Below are 18,237 nucleotides of genomic sequence, written 5' to 3'. Positions count from 1 at the left end.
AAAAAAAACCGCGTAAAAAAACCTGGGTGTAAATCCATTCTTGAGCACATTTTTCTTATGTTAAAAGTGCAAAATATGCACAAATACCAATAGCATTTTTTTTTGTGTAAATTTTTCGCTGGAAGACCCCCTTAAGGGGAATTTAAACTAAATTCTCTGAAAGGACTATGTCTAGGGATAAAAGAAGAATAACCGATTAGGTTTATTTAAAAAAAGAAAACGTCCCGATTTTATAACTGTCCCCAGCCTAAAATACACCAAGAAGTTGTTAAAATTGGTCGTCACTGTGGGGGAGAGTGAGGACACTTGATCCTTGGGGTTATTTGATTCTCAGGCCATATCTCATAATCTATATGCATAAAGTTATCACAATATAAAAAGAAAATGAAATATTTGGTCGGTTATGATGTTTAAAAAAGAAATCTGATGTATTACATATGGTTTCGAAAAGTTGTATAATATTTTAGAAAATCTTTTTACAAATTTTTTGAAAGGTTGTATGAGATCGTCGAACTAAATATTTATGAATATTTTCAAGTACAATTTCTTTCTAAGGGCTTTTGTCTAGAAAAACACGTTTTTCGAATAACAAGTTCCACAATACATACAAAAAAATGTAAATTTTCTTCACCTTATACTACAGGTATTCTTGATCCCTATCATTAGTTCTCTCAAGCACTTTCGAAATGTGTAGAAATAGAAAAAAAAAACATCATTGTCGTCAAGTATCTGGCACTATTAATTGATCTAAAATATTTTTTCCATGAACAAATGATGGTATAAGTTATTGAAGGTTGGAAAAGCCAGTTAAACAGCACTGATTCACCGCAAATACTTGTCTTGACTTTCCACTGTGGTTAAAGTTTGTCGTGCGCATAAAAAGGTAGTCTTATTAATTAATTTGTCAGGATCAGTGATTAGCTGAACATTCGCGTCTTTAGGTCATAATGTGCTTTGTTTCTTTAGCCCTAGTAGGCGGGGGATCAAGTTACTACACGTTTTTACAAAAACCTCATTTTGGCATGATTTTCAAAACTGTCTATATTACTGACAGGACATAGTATTCGGATTTACACATTATTCATAGCTCTTACAATTCGAATTGATGATCTTACCAAATATTATGAAATTCTGAGAGGTGGTCTTGACAAAAGCATAAATTTTGATTCACATCTACAAATTGCCTGCCAAATCAGAAAATTTTAATGTTATTTTCTTTTGGGACATAAAATTGTCTCAAAGGAAAAAAAAGAATTAAAATTAGCTGATTTGGTCTCAATATTAAATTTCAACAATTTTTTTACGCGATTAGAAAAATTCCAATCTAGCTCTTGAAATTACAGTCACTTAAAATATTTGAGTAACTTATAACCAGAGCAACAAAACCGTACGTCTCCACTAAATTGCAAATATCCTTCTTTTCCAACTCACCACCTCCCCGATTCAGCCCTGAGGAACACTCCCGTAAAGCAGCACCAGCTTTTCATCTAGTTTTCCCTTCATCATTTTCCTCCTCTGGTACAGTACCGTACCGACCCTACAGTAGTACAGCACAGGGCTAGTAGAGTGTGCCTTGGGACCGAAACATGGGATCTACGATTTCGGCGCTGATGCTCATCTGCTGCAGTAAAACACTGCAACGCGTCCGATGCAATCACTGCGGTAATCCGCCACTTGGTCCTCGGTCACAACCACAACCAGCAGCAGTGCTAGTAGTGGAACAACATCAGCATCAGCAGCGGTTGTTCATTGAGCAGCTGCCTCCTCCTGCTCCTCCTAATCCGGCATCACTTCCGATTTACTGTGAACAACAACAGCGGCAACAACAACAGCTTCATCAAAATTGGATTATTAATGTAAAACGATGTGATAATTAAGTGATAATTGCGCGCAAACTACAATACGCATCTAGTGTCTAGAGTTTATTGCTGTCTTATTGTTCAGTATAGGTTTTACCGTGTGCCGATTGATTACAATACTTGTGGAATACAATTCAGATACATGATGTAGTGAGGCGTGTAAATAAGCTTGCGAACAACACACAGTTACCCGAACGCGACCCGATCCGTCAGGTCAAGGGAGGAGCAGTGTCACAGTGATGCTAGATTGAAAGCTTCTGTTCTAATGCTCAAACAAAATTCTTTTTCGTTCAAAATAAATGATAATTAGGCATGAAAATTTCATGACAGATTATGGAAATCTAACAAGTTTGTTAAAAATCGAAAAATTGTCTAAATGGTCAAAATTTGTAAATTTGGCAACACGAGTGAGGAATTCGACACTTGAACTCGTCACAGCAAGCGGGCGGTTGCTTTGCCACTATGCCAGATGAAACCGATAGAAACCAAAACAAATAATCAAGTGCTTTGTTTTGATTGTAGTGTAGTGTAGTGATTATAGGAACTATAAAATAATTTTAATTGATCGCTTGGAGTCCCTATTATTGTACTAAGCTGTAAATAGAAAGGAATGTTAATGAAAAGTGCTTCTTTGATTATTGCTTGTGACCTGTACAGTGTTCGTGGGGATCATCGAGAATTTGAGTAGCTATCGTAAAGTTGAAGTTAAGCATGAATCAGATGCTACCTACATTTGTGTCAAATTTGACAACGGTTGCTTAGTAACCGTTACGGACGCGGGAATTGCTAGAAAGGTTGAAACACGCGTACTAACTGCAGAAAATACAGGGAGGAAAATTGCCATTAATTAGCGAGTGAGCGATTAACTGGGTCAGCGCGGAGCGGACAATTAGTTGTGTTAATTAAAAATCGAGTGCTGCTCAGGGGGGAAAAAGCCAACCCGTAAATGGTTGCTAATTGTGGTTGACGTCATATTTTTTACTGGAATTGACTAGGATGCGGATTACTGTGTTCAGTGGCCGTTCGAGAAAAATGTGCTGTACCTTGTACTTTTAAAATTTTAAAACGATTTTAAATTTGTAATATAATTATATAATAAAATCCAGAAAATTGGTTTTGATTGGTCTCTAATGCCACTGTTCCATTTAGCTTAAAATTGTTAGTCACTAGGTGACGTGACTGTGAGAATAGTGTCTGAGAACACCTTTTAAATTGATTTAATATGTCATTTTGTTGTTTTTACTGTATATATATATATCCATAGAGGCCGAGTTTTTCTATGTATCATTTTGTAGGCCATTTTGAGTCACTTCAGCAAGGAAGCAACTTGCACGCTTTGTTCATTGTACTGTACATCAATGATGATTGCATTCTTTTATAAATCGTTAGGAGGTTCACGCCGTTCTGGTAAGAGGAAGTTCAAAAAGAAACTAGTCAGCGGAAATATTCATGCTTAAAAATAGGTGCTGTGTCGTTTGGCCGAAACGGTCATTTGACCCATTTGATCGAAATTAGGTCATTTGACCGAGACTAAGTCATTTGACTGAAATTAAGTAATTTGACCGAAACTAAGCCATTTGACCGAAGCTTAGATATTTGACCGAAATTGAGTCATTTGACCGAAACTGAGTTATTTGACCGAAAAACGGTCTTTTGACCGAAAAATGGTCATTTGACCGAAAAACGATTATTTGACCGAAAAACGGTCATTTGACCGATAAACAGTCCTTGGACCGAGAAACCGTCATTTGACCGAAACTGAGTCGTTTGACCGACACTGAGCTATATGACCGAAACTAAATCATTTGACCGAAACTAAGCCATTTGACCGAAGCTGAGTTATTTGACTGAAAAACTGTCATTTGACCGAAACTGAGTTATTTGACCGAAAAACGGTTTTTTGATAGAAAAATGGTCATTTGACCGAAAAACGATTATTTGACCGAAAAACGGTCATTTGACCGAAAAACAGGCATTGGACCGAGAAACCGTCATTTGACCGAAACTGAGTCGTTTGACCGAAACTGAGTTATATGACCGAAACTAAATCATTTGACCGAAACTAAGTCATTTGACCGAAACTGAATTATTTGACCGAAACTGAGTTATTTGACCGAAACTGAGTCGGTTGACCGAGACTAAGTCATTTGACTGAAATTAAGTAATTTGAACGAAACTAAGCCATTTGACTGAAGCTGAGATATTTGACCGAAACTGAGTCATTTGACCGAAACTGAGTTATTTGGCCGAAAAACGGTCATTTGACAGAAAAATGGTCATTTGACCAAAAAACGATTATTTGACCGAAAAACGGTCATTTGACCGAAAACCAGTCACGATTATTTGACCGAAAAACGGTCATTTGATCGATAAACAGACATTTGACCGAAGAACGGCCATTTGACTTGAAAAACGGTAATTTGACCGAAAAACGGTCATTTGACCGATAAACAGACATTTGACCGAAGAACGGCCATTTGACCGAAAACGGTCATTTGACCGAAAAACGGTCATTTGCCGAAAAACAATCTTTTGACCGAAAAACGGTCTTTTGAAGGAAAAACGGTCTTTTGAAGAAAAAACGGTCATTTGACCAAAAAACGGTAATTTGATCGAAAACAGTAATTTGACCGAAAACAGTAATTTGACCGAAAACGGTCATTTGACCGAAATTGAGTAATTTGACCGAAATTGAATCATTTGACCAAAACTAAGCCATTTGACCGAAACTGAGTCATTTAACCGAAACTAAACCATTTGACCGAAACTAAGTCATTTGACCGAAACTGAGTGATTTGACCGTAACTGAGTCATTTGATCGAAATTAAGTCATTTGACCGAGACTAACTCATTTGACTGAAATTAAGTAATTTGACCGAAACTAAGCCATTTGACTGAAGCTGAGATATTTGACCGAAACAGAGTCATTTGACCGAAACTGAGTTATTTGACTGAAAATCGGTCATTTGGCCGATAAACAGACATTTGACTGAAGAACGGCCATTTTACCGAAAAACGGTTATTTGACCGAAAAACGGTCATTTGACCTAAAAACGGCCATTTGACCTAAAACGGTCATTTGACCTAAAAACGGTAATTTGACCTACAAACGGCCATTTGACTGAAAAACGGTTATTGAACCAAAAAACGGTCATTTGATCGAAAAACGGTCATTTGACCGATAAACAGACATTTGACCTAAAAACGGCCATTTGACCGAAAAACGGCCATTTGACCGAAGACGTTCATTTGACCGAAAAACGGTCATTTGCCCGAAAAACAATCTTTTGACCGAAAAACGGTCATTTGACCGAAAAACGGTCATTTGACCGAAAACGGTCATTTGACCGAAAAACAATCTTTTGACCGAAAAACGGTCTTTTGAAGGAAAAACGGTCATTTGCCCGAAAAACGGTCATTTGACCGAAAAACGATACTTTGTCAGAAAAACGGTCATTTGACCGAAAAACGCTAATTTGACCGATAAACAGACATTTGACCGAAAAACGGCCATTTGGGCGAAAAACGACCATTTGACCGAAAAAACGGCCATTTGACCGAAAAACGGTCATTTGACCGCAAAACATCTTTTGACCAAAAACCGGTCATTTGACCGCAAAACATCTTTTGACCAAAAACCGGTCATTTGACTGAAAAACAGTAATTTGACCGAAAAACGATCATTTGGCCGAAAACGGCCATTTGACCGAAAAACGGTCATTTGACCGAAAACGATCATTTGACCGAAAAACAATCATTTGACAATCTTTTGAAGTCAAATTACCGAAAAACGGTAATTTGACCGAAAAACAGTAATTTGACCGTAAAACGGTCATTTGACCGAAACTGGGTCATTTAACTGAAACTGAGATATTTGACCGAAACTGAGTAATTTGTCCGAAACTAAGTCATTTGACCCAAACTAAGTCATTTGACCGAAACTGAGTCATTTGATCGAAACTAAGCTATTTGACCGAAACAAAGTCATTTAACCGAAACTAAGTCATTTGACCGATACTAATGCTGTTTTCGGTTTTAGAATCGAGTCGCCCTAGGTTCGCTCTAATGTTTACAATATCCATACAAAAGTGACAGTTCCAAGCAAACCTAGAGCAACTCTAATCTAAAAACGAAATCAACGTTATTGGATCGACACTGAGTCATTTGACCAAAACTGAGACATTTGACCGAAACTGAGACATTTGACCGAAACTGAGTCATTTGAACGAAACTGAGTCAACTGATCGAAACTTTACCCGAACCTGCGCCATTTGACTGAAATTGAGTCATTCGACCGAAACTAAGCCATTTGACCGAAACTAAGTCATTTGATCGAAAAACAGTAATTTGACCGAAAAACGGTTATTTGACCGTAAACAATCATTTAACCAAAAACGGTCATTTGCCCGAAACTGAGTCCTTTGACCGAAACTGAGTTATTTGATCGAAACTGAGTCATTTGAAGGAAAAATGGTCAGTTGACCGAAAAATGGTCTTTTGACCAATTGCTTAGATAAAATTCTGTTCCGCAGAGAACCTGGCAGCCCAAGATCAATAAATCTGAAATACATTCATTCATGGTTCGGTACATCCAAATTGGGCCAAAGTCCGCATGAATATTTGTTCTAAAATTTATTTGTGGCTTGTACATTTGAATCTATTCTTTTAGCGTTAGCCGGTCCAATTGAGCAGAACAAGATTTTCATCTGGTCGAGTCAACTAATTATTTTTTAAAAAAAAACAACATTTCTGATGCATTCGTTTATAAATTTTACATCATGAAAAAAAGACTTGTTCATTGAAAAACACAGTAAGTTTATAATTGAGAACTAAATCTCTACAGCCTTTGAATACGTTTTCGATATAAATACACTGAACAAAAAGTTTAGTTTGAACAAAGGAAAGTTTTTTTCAAATAACATTTTTTCCTTGAAAGTGCCCAACTTGAATATTTGACGGTAGGTAGGGAACATAATTACATATCTAGGAACAAAATTTCATCCAAATCAAAGATGGCTTTTTTTGTTTTGTTTTTTTAAATTATTAAAATCGACTTTTTCAGTGTAGAAGTCGAGGAAGAATTTTTATTCAAAAAATTGTCTTATTTTGTGAAGTTCACTCCTACAATTTTTTTTTTTGCAGGATTTGTCAGTTTTAGACTATAGCCATTTGAAAAAAAAATCGTAAAAAAAGTTTGACCTTTTTCAAAAGACAGTCTAGATCATTTTTGAAAAAACAAAGTATGCAAAGTGGCTTTTTGTGACAAAGTTCTCATGTACAGAAAGTTTCATTGAAATCTGAGAGGGTGCTTCCAACTCTGTATACGATGTAGCGCGAAATTCGTCAACTATTTAGATCTTCTGTACTAACGGGACATCATTAGCTACTAATCGTTTTAATGTCAAAGAAAATGATTCCAGAATAATGCTTGCGAAGTTTAAAACTAAGCTGTCAAATCGTTGAAATTGTTTTCGTAAATTACAAGCAACCTTAAGTTTTGGTTTCAACCACGATTTACTCATTGCCAAAAGAACTTATTCTGTAGTTTCAACAGGTCAGTTTTAAACTTTCTAAGCATTCCTCTGAAACCGTTTGTGTACAAACAATCTCCGCAAGTTTTAGCCTGTACGTAGAAAGGACAAACCAAGTGACAGTGTCGTGCCTTTAGAAAACGGGTTCTTAACAAGACTGAAACGAGTGAAACTAGAAAAAAAAATCCTAATTTGTAAAAAGTTCCGATCCAATGCAATCATCAAACACCACTAGCGGATAAGTTCATAGGTTAGGTTCCTGTCAGTGCCGTTTAAAAACACGGTACACGAACACAGCGAATCATCAGTGAGACGTGCGCATATAACACGCACACAACTGAAATCGAATGAGAATAAACTCACCCTCGGCACTCTGGGCGTTATGTACGATGACCACTACGATGAGGCTAGCGATCCGAACGCACCGCGCTGCTCGATAACGACGTTTCTCCATCGGGTTGCTTTCACCGTGCTTCATGCGTCGTTTTTCCTAGAGAATGTATGTGTGTAGATTTAAGGCTACTTGCCGTCGCGGCTTGCTTCGTTTTTTTGCGCTGATTTGTTTTTAATTGCTTTGATTTTTTTCGTTTTGTACTTTTTAAAATAGCTTACTCCCTTGATCAAGTCAAATATGAAATCTTTTTCTGGCCCACATGAAAGATTTTGAGGATAAAAATAAAGATTTTGTCCACAAAATGTCGAGACACCTTTTGGAGTCCGACACGAATTCTACGATACTTAATCGAAAGGTCTTATGTGCAAAAGATAGCTTACGGTGACGTCACAAATGAACGCGAGTGTTCATTTTTGACAGTTCGCTTGTACTGTTTACATGGACTTCGAAAAATTCCTTGCGATTTGCTGCGGTGAATCTAGCCGTTCACAATTTTTTTTCTACGTCCATGTAAACAGTACAAGCGTACGGTCAAGAAGAGTGAGGTTTACGGTTGCTCCTCAATTCATTACATAAAATCCTAGTCAAAACCAGAATGACGACAACTGTCAAAAATTACTACTGTCTAAGATGTCGAAGACTTTGGAAAAAAATCAAACATTAAAACGGGGTATATACCCTCAAACAAACGCCAAAAATTTCGCGATCGTCCGTTTGTATGAAATTCCAAACAACGGCGGAAAAAAGAAGTGGAAAACCTTATAAAGAGAAGAAGAAAAATCGAAAAAAAATCGAAAGATTGATTGTGTTCCGAAGCAGCGCCCGGCAGTATGTTTGGGTTCGGTTTCATTCTCGGCACTCATTTTTGCATACCCAGTGCAGCCATTTGTCGGCACTTTTTCATGTGTGCGCATTTTTAACACGCAGATGAGAGTCGCTGCTGCTGCTGTTGCTTTCCCTGCTGCTAGGAGGTTTGATTGGTAGGGTGAGATGCGCGGGACAGAGCAAAATTGGCCACATAATTGTAATTCGGTTCTGTCTTAAAATGCCGCGATGCAATTTATTATTCGAATGAGAGTTCGTTTATTAACTTGTTACCTTAAGTGGGTTGTGGATTTAATGGGGGAAAAATATTATTTTAGGAAGATTTTTTTTTTAAACTAACTTCTTCCGGGACATCCAAATGATACCCAGTCAGTTAGGCCGGAGCTCGCTGTATCATATTCTCACTCTGTTCGTGTTTACAAACCATATATTCTCGGTTAATTTTAACGACTAACTTTTTTACGGTTTATCTTTCGCGTTCTCTACACGCAAAATAAAGATAATTTTGCAGATTATAACAATTTTGCACGCACATTTCCCGTTCAATCGTGGAGTTGGAATGCGAAACGGCGAAAGATCAACTTTGTACTTACCGCGCACACCGCCGCCATTCAACGTGGTGTAAATATTATTTCTTTTTCTCTTGTTTGTACCCCCTCCGCCAAGAACCCCCTCTCCTGCTTTCCACCCCGCAATGGCTAATTTTACGACCAATAAAAGTTAGTGATCTTCTCGTACACAAGCGTGTGCCTGTTTTCTTAGTTTTTCCAGCGAAATGTGTGCGATTGCAGAACGCACAATGTGGTGTGTCGTCTTCTTCGTCGTTGTGGTATCTTTGTGTTACTTCTTTTTCTTCGGTTCGTTCTGTTTCTGTGTGTGTGTGTTCTTTTTTATTGTTTATTTGTTGCTGATTGTAATTTTTTGAGCAGATGCATGATGAATTTGCATTCTAAATGTTTCGTTTCCTCTATCTTTTATTACAGAAAAACAACCACGAAGATGAGCAGCAACAGATCATTAACAAATACAATTCGGTAAGTGAGAAAAAATGCTTTAAATGTATCTCTTCGTAAGGATAAAAAACTCACATTGGCTTGGTAGCCGTTGTTTTTTTCCATGGTGTGCCGGAAAGTAAAAGCACGAATTCTGCACGAAACCGGATGATACAAGATAGCTGATTTTCACTGTGTGTCTGTATTTACATCCTGAAAAACAAATTTGTGTGTTTCGGATTTTCGCAATGTGGTCATTAAAATGGGTAACATTTTATGCATAAATGCTCTATTCCCAATATTTCAATAAGTCATCTGACGAAACTGGAAGGGAGTGATTTGGAATCTAAGTATTTAAAAAATCAAAAATGTGAGAGAAATCGAAAAAACTGGAAACATTGAAAAAATGGTTCAAATCAAAAAAAAAAATAAGCGAAGAAATAAAAATCGGAAAAATTAAAAAAAATTGAATATGTCGAAAAAATAAAAAAAAAACTAAAAATAAATAAAAAATCGAAGAAATTGACAAAATCGACGATATCGAAAAAAAAAAGATATCAAAAAAATCGAAGAAATCCAAAAAAATATAAAGAGACGAAAAAGCCAAGCAAGAAATATCGAAAAAATCCAAAACAAATTGAAAAAAAAACGAAAAAATCAAAAACAACAAAAAAATTGAAGATGTCGAAAAAATTAAAAAAAACTAAAAATAGATAAAAAATCGAAGAAATTGACAAAATCGATAATATCGAAAAAATAAAAAAAAATATCAAAAAAATCGAAGAAATCCAAAAAAATATAAAGAAACGAAAAAACCAAACAAGAAATATCGAAAAAATCCAAATTAAATTGAAAAAAACGAAAGAATGTAAAACACAACCAAACTCTAAAAATCGAAAAAAAACTAAAAATTCGTGAAAGTCGAAGAAATTGAAAGAATTCAAAAATTTAGAAAATCGAAATAATCAAATAAATCTAAAAAATTAAAAAATCGAATTAATCGAAAAAATCGAGAGAATCGAGCAAATGGGAAAAATAGGAAAAAAATTAAAAAATCAATGAAATAAGAAACATTTCAAAAGATTAAAAATTAGAAAAATCGAAAAAAATACAAAAAAAATGTATCGACAAGATTGAAAAAATCGAAAATATAAATATAAACTATAAAATATAAAAAACTGAAAGAAAAAATTAAAAAAATCCATAGAATCAAAAAAAATTAAAAAAATCGAAAAGTCAAAACACCAAATGTGAAATGAAAAAATCGAAGTAAGTGGGAAAAATTAACGAACTCAAAAAATCGATAAGATTGAAGAAAACCAGAAAAATCGAAAAAAAAATCCCGGGAATCGAAAAAATATTGAAAACTCAATAAAAAATTATAACACATTGAACAATCAAAAATATTAAAAACATAAAAAATCGAGCAAATTGAAAAAATCGAAGAGAATGATAAAAACGATGAAAACGACAGAAAGAAACTAAAAATCGGAAAAAACGAACAAAAAATTCAAAAGAAAAAATTAATTTAAAAAATTTAACGATCCAAAAAATTAAAAAAAAACTCGAGATGCGAAAAAATGAACTACAGAAAAGACTCGATTTTATCAGCCTTCCGATTTTATCAGCCCCTGATTTTTTCTACCCCCGATTTTGTCAACTTCGTATGAAAATTGATAGTTGGTAATTCGATGGGCTCTAGCAGACGAACCAACTTGAATTCGAATAAATCCTTTTTTAAGCTTGTTTTTCTTATCTTAGAGATCCTAAATATGCAAAAATAAGAATTTTATTTTTTTTATGAATTTTGTACTGTTAGACCCCCTTAAGGGAGATTTAAACTAAATAATCAGAAAGGGCTATGAGGCTATTTCTAGGGACTACAGAAGAATATTTTAAGAGCTTCAGGTTCCTAAAAAGAAAGAGAAATATCGATGCTCACGTTTTATCAGCCTGAAGTTCACCAAGGGGCTGATAAAAAGGTACTAATAGTATTACTAGGTAGTAATACAAAATAATAAAAAAATAAAATATCAAAATATCTCAAAAATTTAAAACAAATTAAGAAATCAAATAAAATAAAAAATGGAAACAATGGAAAAAATCGAAAAATTTGAATAACTGTCAAATAAAAAAATGGAAGAAATTAAAAAAAAACCGCAAAATGAAAAACATCCTTAAAACCAACAATAGAGCAAGAAATTTGAAGAAAAATTCTAAAAGATCGGGATATTCAAAAAATTGAAAACGTTAAAAGAATCGCAGAATCTAATTAAAAAAATAGAAATTATCAAAGACATCGAAAAAATTTCAAACATTAAAAAAATCGTCAAAATCATACAAAATCGGGAAAATAAAAAAACGATCTTTTGAAAAATTAAAAAAGAATCGAAGAAGTCAAAAAAGCGAAATTAAAAAAAATCTATAAAATGAAAAACTATAAAATAAAAAGAAATTAAAATAAAAAAAAATCGCATGTGTTGAAAAAAAATGAAAAAGTCGGGAAAAATCAACAAAAAACCAAAGAAATCCCAAATATCATAGAAATTGAAAATATTGAACGATTTGAAAAAATAAAAGCGCATTAATAATTAGAAAACATTGAAAAAATAGAGCAAATTGAAAAATCGAAGAAAATGAGAAAATTGAAAAAAGAGGAAAAATTGAAAAATCAAAAAACAAAAAAATCGCAAAAAAATGAAAAAAAAAATTAAAAAAAATATTAAAACGATTAAAAATATTTTGATTTTTTTAATCATTTTGATATTTTTTTAAATTTTTTTTTTGCGATTTTTTTTTATTTTCCAATCAAAAAAATCGAAAAAACAATCAAAAGACAAAAAAATAAACAATAAAAATAATAATCGAAATAATCAAAGAAAAATATCAAAAAAATGTCAAAAAAATTTAAAAAAAATCAAAAAAGAACAAGAAAGATGGAAAACTCACAGATATGTAAAAACACAGCTAAATAAAAAAAATCCACGTTTAAACAAGTAGTTTCGGAAAACGAAAAAATCGCAAGAAAATGAAAAAAATCACAAAAAAATTCAAAAGAAAATAAAAAATATTAAAACGATTAAAAATATTTCATTTTTTTATTTTTTTGCGATTTTTTTTTCATTTTTCAATTAAAAAATCGAAAAAATAAAAAAAAACAATCAAAAGACGAAAAAAATAAACAATAAAAAATCGAAATAGTCAAAAAAGAATATCAAAAAAATGTCAAAAAAATCGAAAAAAGTGGAAATAATCGAAAAGAACAAAAAAGATTGCAAACTCAAAGATAAGTAAAAACACAGCTAAATCGAAAAAATACTCGTTTTAATCAGGTAGTTTGGTGAGGATTTTGGCTTTATCGACGCACCGAAATGTGGACGAGAGCCCGGATCAATGAAGCGAAAGATCAATTTCGAATAAAATAAAGCAGTCCTGTTCGAAATAATGTTGCTAAACAGCTGGGTACTTCTAAGTGCCAAGGTGACAATCCATCTAAAAACTTTCATGAAACAGAAGATGCCTTAATGGAAGTGAAAATATTACACTGTGCGTAAAGGCTAGGACGTCGATGATGCCGATAGGTAAATTTTACCGGTGAATTCGGTAAAAGGTAATGGTTTGGCAAGCGATTTGTGTATGCGGAATGTGGTCAAGGACCGTTAGTTAACATACAAACACTCGAACCCTTCGCGATCATCCACGTTTATCTACGCTCGCAAACATGAAAACGATCCGGTGATTAAGTGAACATTTTAGCATTTAGAAATTTAAAATCGTGATCTCAAGCGCGAAATATAAACGCTCGTTACGATCGCGATCATGAAATCTTCACGTCCCCACATCTGAAACCGGGTACACTCAATATCACAATCAGAATCACGGCTAGCTGCAATTGGCCTTAAGCAGTGTTTTAGTGGGGAATATTTCCCATCTCGTCTGCAATTGTAGTAAGTGATTCTGACAGGTAGCTCTTCCGAGTACCAAGTTTTACAGCTCCAATAGGATGACACTAAAGAAATTCATTTGTCTGCAAGGAAATTGAATTAAACCAATATTGCGCATGGTGGCCATTTATACCACGACTTTAATTATTCATATATTTGTCTTCCAACTTCGTCTCATTAGTAGCTTACAGACCGACTTGGTCGCAAGTTAGATACTAAAGCGAAAAAATGCCACACAACTTGCGTGTACGGTTTAACTACTGATCGAGCATCTATACCCAGAAAAAATCGTCTTCCTCTTCCTACAGCTTCCAGAGACATTCAAATATGTCTCCTCGTAGAGATCATCAAAGTCACACTGAGTTTGTTGAGGTCGGGGGTGTCGCTCTCGTCAGCATTTCTGCAAAAAAAAAGTGCTTAAGAGAACACTTCAGTTTCTCCTGGTGCTTTTTGCACTCCGAACATATGGTGGGCCCACGCAATTCTCAGCATTCTCTATCTGTAAGAATCCGCACTTGCAACATCGCCGTACAATGAGTGAACGTGTTGCCCAATTGCTCGCATTTAGTGCAACTCAGCATCCGCAGTACAAAAAGGCGAACAGGCAGACGAGCCTTGGCAAAGTGGACCCGGCGAAAGTTTATTGGGTAACTCTGAAACGAGTCTGAAAGAGTTTGATCTTGGCCTTTGTAACTAATCCTTAATGCAATAACTAGCAATACTGATTGGAGTAGGGGAGTTTTGAAACAGCCGACCCTGTACTCAAGCATATCCAAACTCGAATTAATGTCAAATATCAAACTCGAAGCGATGACAACGCCATTTATCTCCACTTTGTGTGCTGGTACGTAAACACGATACTCTTTCGTACGAATCTTATCTCAAGCAATGCCATTTGCTTGCTTTAGATTGGAAACTACATCTTGCTTTTCTGGGCGAACTTTTGAAATTTTTGTCGGCCGAATATCGTTCCATCGGCAGCTTTAAAATCTTAAGGGAACCGCCATAATTACCGCTTAAGAAAATAGTACTTTTTCTCGGTTTTAATTTGATAGAATAATAATGAGGCATATTAATAATATTTTACATGTATTTTTTTTTATAATTATTTTTCGTTTACCAAAATCATTTTTATAAAAGGAAAAATGGATGAATCTTCGCGTTGGCTCAAAATGGGCATTTTTAATGGATGACATCTGCCACCCAAACAAAAATAATCAATTGATTATTAATTGCTGTTTTTGGATTAGGGCTGGCGCTGAATACCTTGCAAAATTGCTAAATTTAGAAAAACAATCGCGCATTAAAAAAAGTTAGGAACAAAGTGATAAAATTTCACTGTGAAAAGATATATCTATTGACAAAGGCAAAAATAGATTTGAAATTTGGAGTCATATTAGTACGATTTAGATCAGTTTCAGTCACTTTACCGGGGCATCTGGAACCTTCTTTTTTTGCTTTTATTAACGACATTTTTTTTCGGTGTAAAATGTCGTTAATAAAAGCAAAAAAAAGGAACCTTCCACAGATTGTTCGTGGCCACATTTGACCTTAAAATATTTCTTCCAGAAAAATCATGAAGTTTTATACCCTTTTTGCCTTTCTCAATAGAAAGGTATTGCAATTGCTCTGAAAACCGACTTTTTAACGGAGGCCCGGAGGGCCGAGTGACATATACCATTCGATTCAGTTCGTCGAGTTCGGCAAATGTCTGTGTGTATGTATGTGTGTGTATGTATGTGTGTGTGTATGTGCGTCTGTGTGTGTGTACGCGAACACAATCTCACTCACTTTTCTCAGAGATGGATGAACCGATTTTTACAAACTTAGTCCCAAATGAAAGGTGCAACGTTCCCATAGGCTGCTATTGAATTTCTAATGGATCCGACTTCCGGTTCCGGAATTACAGGGTGATGAGTACGATCACGCAGAAAATGTCGATTTTAAGAAATTCTGCAATGAATGTATAATGGTGAAAATTTTTCCAAAATGTGACCACAACTGCTTCAATTTGTAGTACTACGTCATTAACAGCCATTCAAAGTCTCTTTGGTCACATTGGCCACCATCATCGGTTCCGGAAGCCCCGGCGGAAGTATCCAAATTCAGACTAACAGTCACATCGGTTTCTCGGAGATGGCTAGACCGAATCAACCAAACTTAGTCTCAAATGAAAGATGTTGCGTCCCCGTAAATGGCTATTAAATTTTATCTCCAACCGACTTCCGGTTCCGGAGTTACGGGTTGTGGCGTGCGATCACATAGCAAATTGTGATTCAAACCGATACTCCGATGGAAGCAAAAAAGGTAAAAATTTCGCTAAAATGTCTCTCAAATAACTTAACTTTGCAGTTCTAGGTCACCGACGGCCAAACAAACTTTCGTTGACTACATTGACCACCATAGACGGTTCCGGAAGTGCCCGGGAAAAGCGGCCATCTTTCATAACTAGCAAACTCATATCAGTTTCTCGGAAATGGTTTAGCCGATTTTCACAAACTTAGTCCCAAATGATAGTTGTATTATCCCCACAGATGTCTGTAAAATTTCGCACGGATCGCTTGTATGGTTCCGGAAATATAGACTGAACGGTCCGGTCACACATGAAATTCCCATATAAGCCGGAACTCAAATTTTTTTTTAAAGGGGGGACCCCATGAAATTTCAGAAATCGAATTCGTATTTTTGATGCCAAACATCTTTAAAATGCATGAAACGTCGAGATTTTATGTTATCTCGAAAAATTTTTTTTTATAGAAATCGACTTTTTGGGACTTTGCCGATTTCGCACCTTTTTTCAGTTCAATATTACCGTGGCTGTTTTTTCTTTTTCAAAATTTTAGAACTCGAATGATGATTTATTTTCCTGTATATAGTTGTCATGTGATGTACAATAATAAAATGTAATATATGCATTTAAAAGCTTTTAATGAATATAAACAACGCACACATTCTCGTGATTCATGATTGAGAAAGGCACAATTGCACCGCTAGGTGGATTAAAATAGGTTTTTTCTATGGCTCCGGTTAGTGGCAGAGCTGGTCAGGTCCCCGGCCTTTTTTGTCACTCAGACTCTCCCAAATAATTAATGATGTTTGATACCCATATGCAAAAAAATTCCGCTCACTTTCGCAACTGGCAACTTCTCCTGGGGCAAGCGAAATTTGCTACAGATCACCCATGGTCACTCGGTGACTACGCCAGCTATCTCCACTTTGTGTGCGGGTACGTAGACACGATACTCTTTCGTAAGGATCTTGTGTCCGGAAATGTCATTTACTTGCTCTAGATTGGAAGCTACATCTTGCTTTTCTGGGCGAAGCTTTAAAATTTTAGTCTTGACCGAATATTGTTCTATCAGTTACTTTGAAATCTTAAGGGGGCAACCCTAATTACCAGTACTATTTCTCGATTTTGATTTGATTGAATAATAATGAGGCATATTAAATATATCTTTCAATTATATCTTACATGGGCAATCATTTTAATAAAATTACAATCATTTTAATAAAAATGAGATTCAAAATAGGGGATATATGAGGTATCTTAAGCGCCGTCTAGGAATGAGTTTTTGAACGAGCAAAGTTATCACCTGAAATAAAAATAAAGAATTTGTAAAAACATAAACGCATAAGTAGAGCAGTATCACTATTGTTTCGCACGAATTCCCGTCATTTTACTGGATACAATCGATCGCAATACGATTGAAGAATATCATGTTACAGATTGTCCTTGGCCACTTCTGGCCATGAAGATATCTCTACAGATATTTCTCCTAAAAACATGACTGGTTCTTGTCTGTTTCGAAATTGCGTCTAAAGTACTTGGAACCTGCTACAGATTTCCGGTTGAATATGGAGATTTAAAGCTTTTTCGTAACAAGCGGCCGATGCCAGGATGTAAAATGACGATGTGCTATGTTCTATCAACGACCATACGGTAGACTTGGGTGGAACGCCCAAGTCCTACCAGCCGAAGGCAAAAGATTCTTCACATTTCCTTTCGACCATGTCCATATGAGCCTGGCTAGTCCTAGTTTTTCCCTTTTAAGTATACAATTGGCTCGCTCTACCTACTAGTTTTTCAATTTCATTGCTTCCGTTTTTCTTAGTCATAAATCTGCCGAAAATAGCAAATAAAATCGATACAGTAGAACATTGCGGCAATAAAAACGTAGTAACATATAAACTCGTTGGTAAAAAAGCAGCTAAAAATAATTGATAGCAAATAAAATCGATCTTCACAAACAGAATTATATCGCCGCTTGTTATCATCAGCCAGCAAAAAAAATGCCTGTGAAGAGGGAAAATATAATTTCGATTGATTTGAACCTTTAAAAATCCTCTTTGACCTACAGTCATGTGCTGTTGACCTGTTACAAAAAGTGAAAACGGATGTTAATCTCAAGGACACACATATACACAGTTGCACCACGTAAGAAACTCTGTGTAGATAACGTTTAAAAATTTAGCCCAGGCATAAAACTTTATTGCGAAGAACAACATGCAACTCTGCCTCGAACATGACAACGTTAAGGACATTATACATGCAAGCCACAACATAGCTCCTACGCCGCACTGACACCTCTCCCCTGCCTATCCATGTATTTGGCATGAGCAAATATAAAAATACGTTTTTCAATACACTAACCTTGCCGGTGTACCACTAAACTGCTACTTGAGGAAGCTAGA

At 35.3% G+C, this 18,237-nt stretch overlaps 1 protein-coding gene across 13 annotated transcripts in view; it reads left to right on the top strand.

The window, feature by feature from the left end:
- LOC131677221 (tensin-1) overlaps positions 1–18,237 on the top strand; it is a 659,813-nt gene that overhangs the window by 461,060 nt on the left and 180,516 nt on the right. For 11 of the 13 annotated variants that reach the window (XM_058956928.1, XM_058956937.1, XM_058956931.1 and 8 more), the window contains one exon: positions 9,593–9,643. In XM_058956928.1, the coding sequence (XP_058812911.1) occupies positions 9,593–9,643 (51 nt within the window). Of the gene's footprint in view, positions 1–1,529; positions 1,857–7,466; positions 7,890–9,592; positions 9,644–18,237 lie in introns of those variants that run through there. The other 2 variants (XM_058956929.1, XM_058956930.1) reach the window with 2 other exon arrangements.

Source organism: Topomyia yanbarensis, chromosome 1, assembly GCF_030247195.1.
Source record: "Topomyia yanbarensis strain Yona2022 chromosome 1, ASM3024719v1, whole genome shotgun sequence".
In the NCBI taxonomy this organism is placed as follows: domain Eukaryota; kingdom Metazoa; phylum Arthropoda; class Insecta; order Diptera; family Culicidae; genus Topomyia; species Topomyia yanbarensis.
The sequence above is the reverse complement of the archived record's forward strand: the minus strand, read 5'-3'. Positions and strand labels throughout refer to the sequence as shown.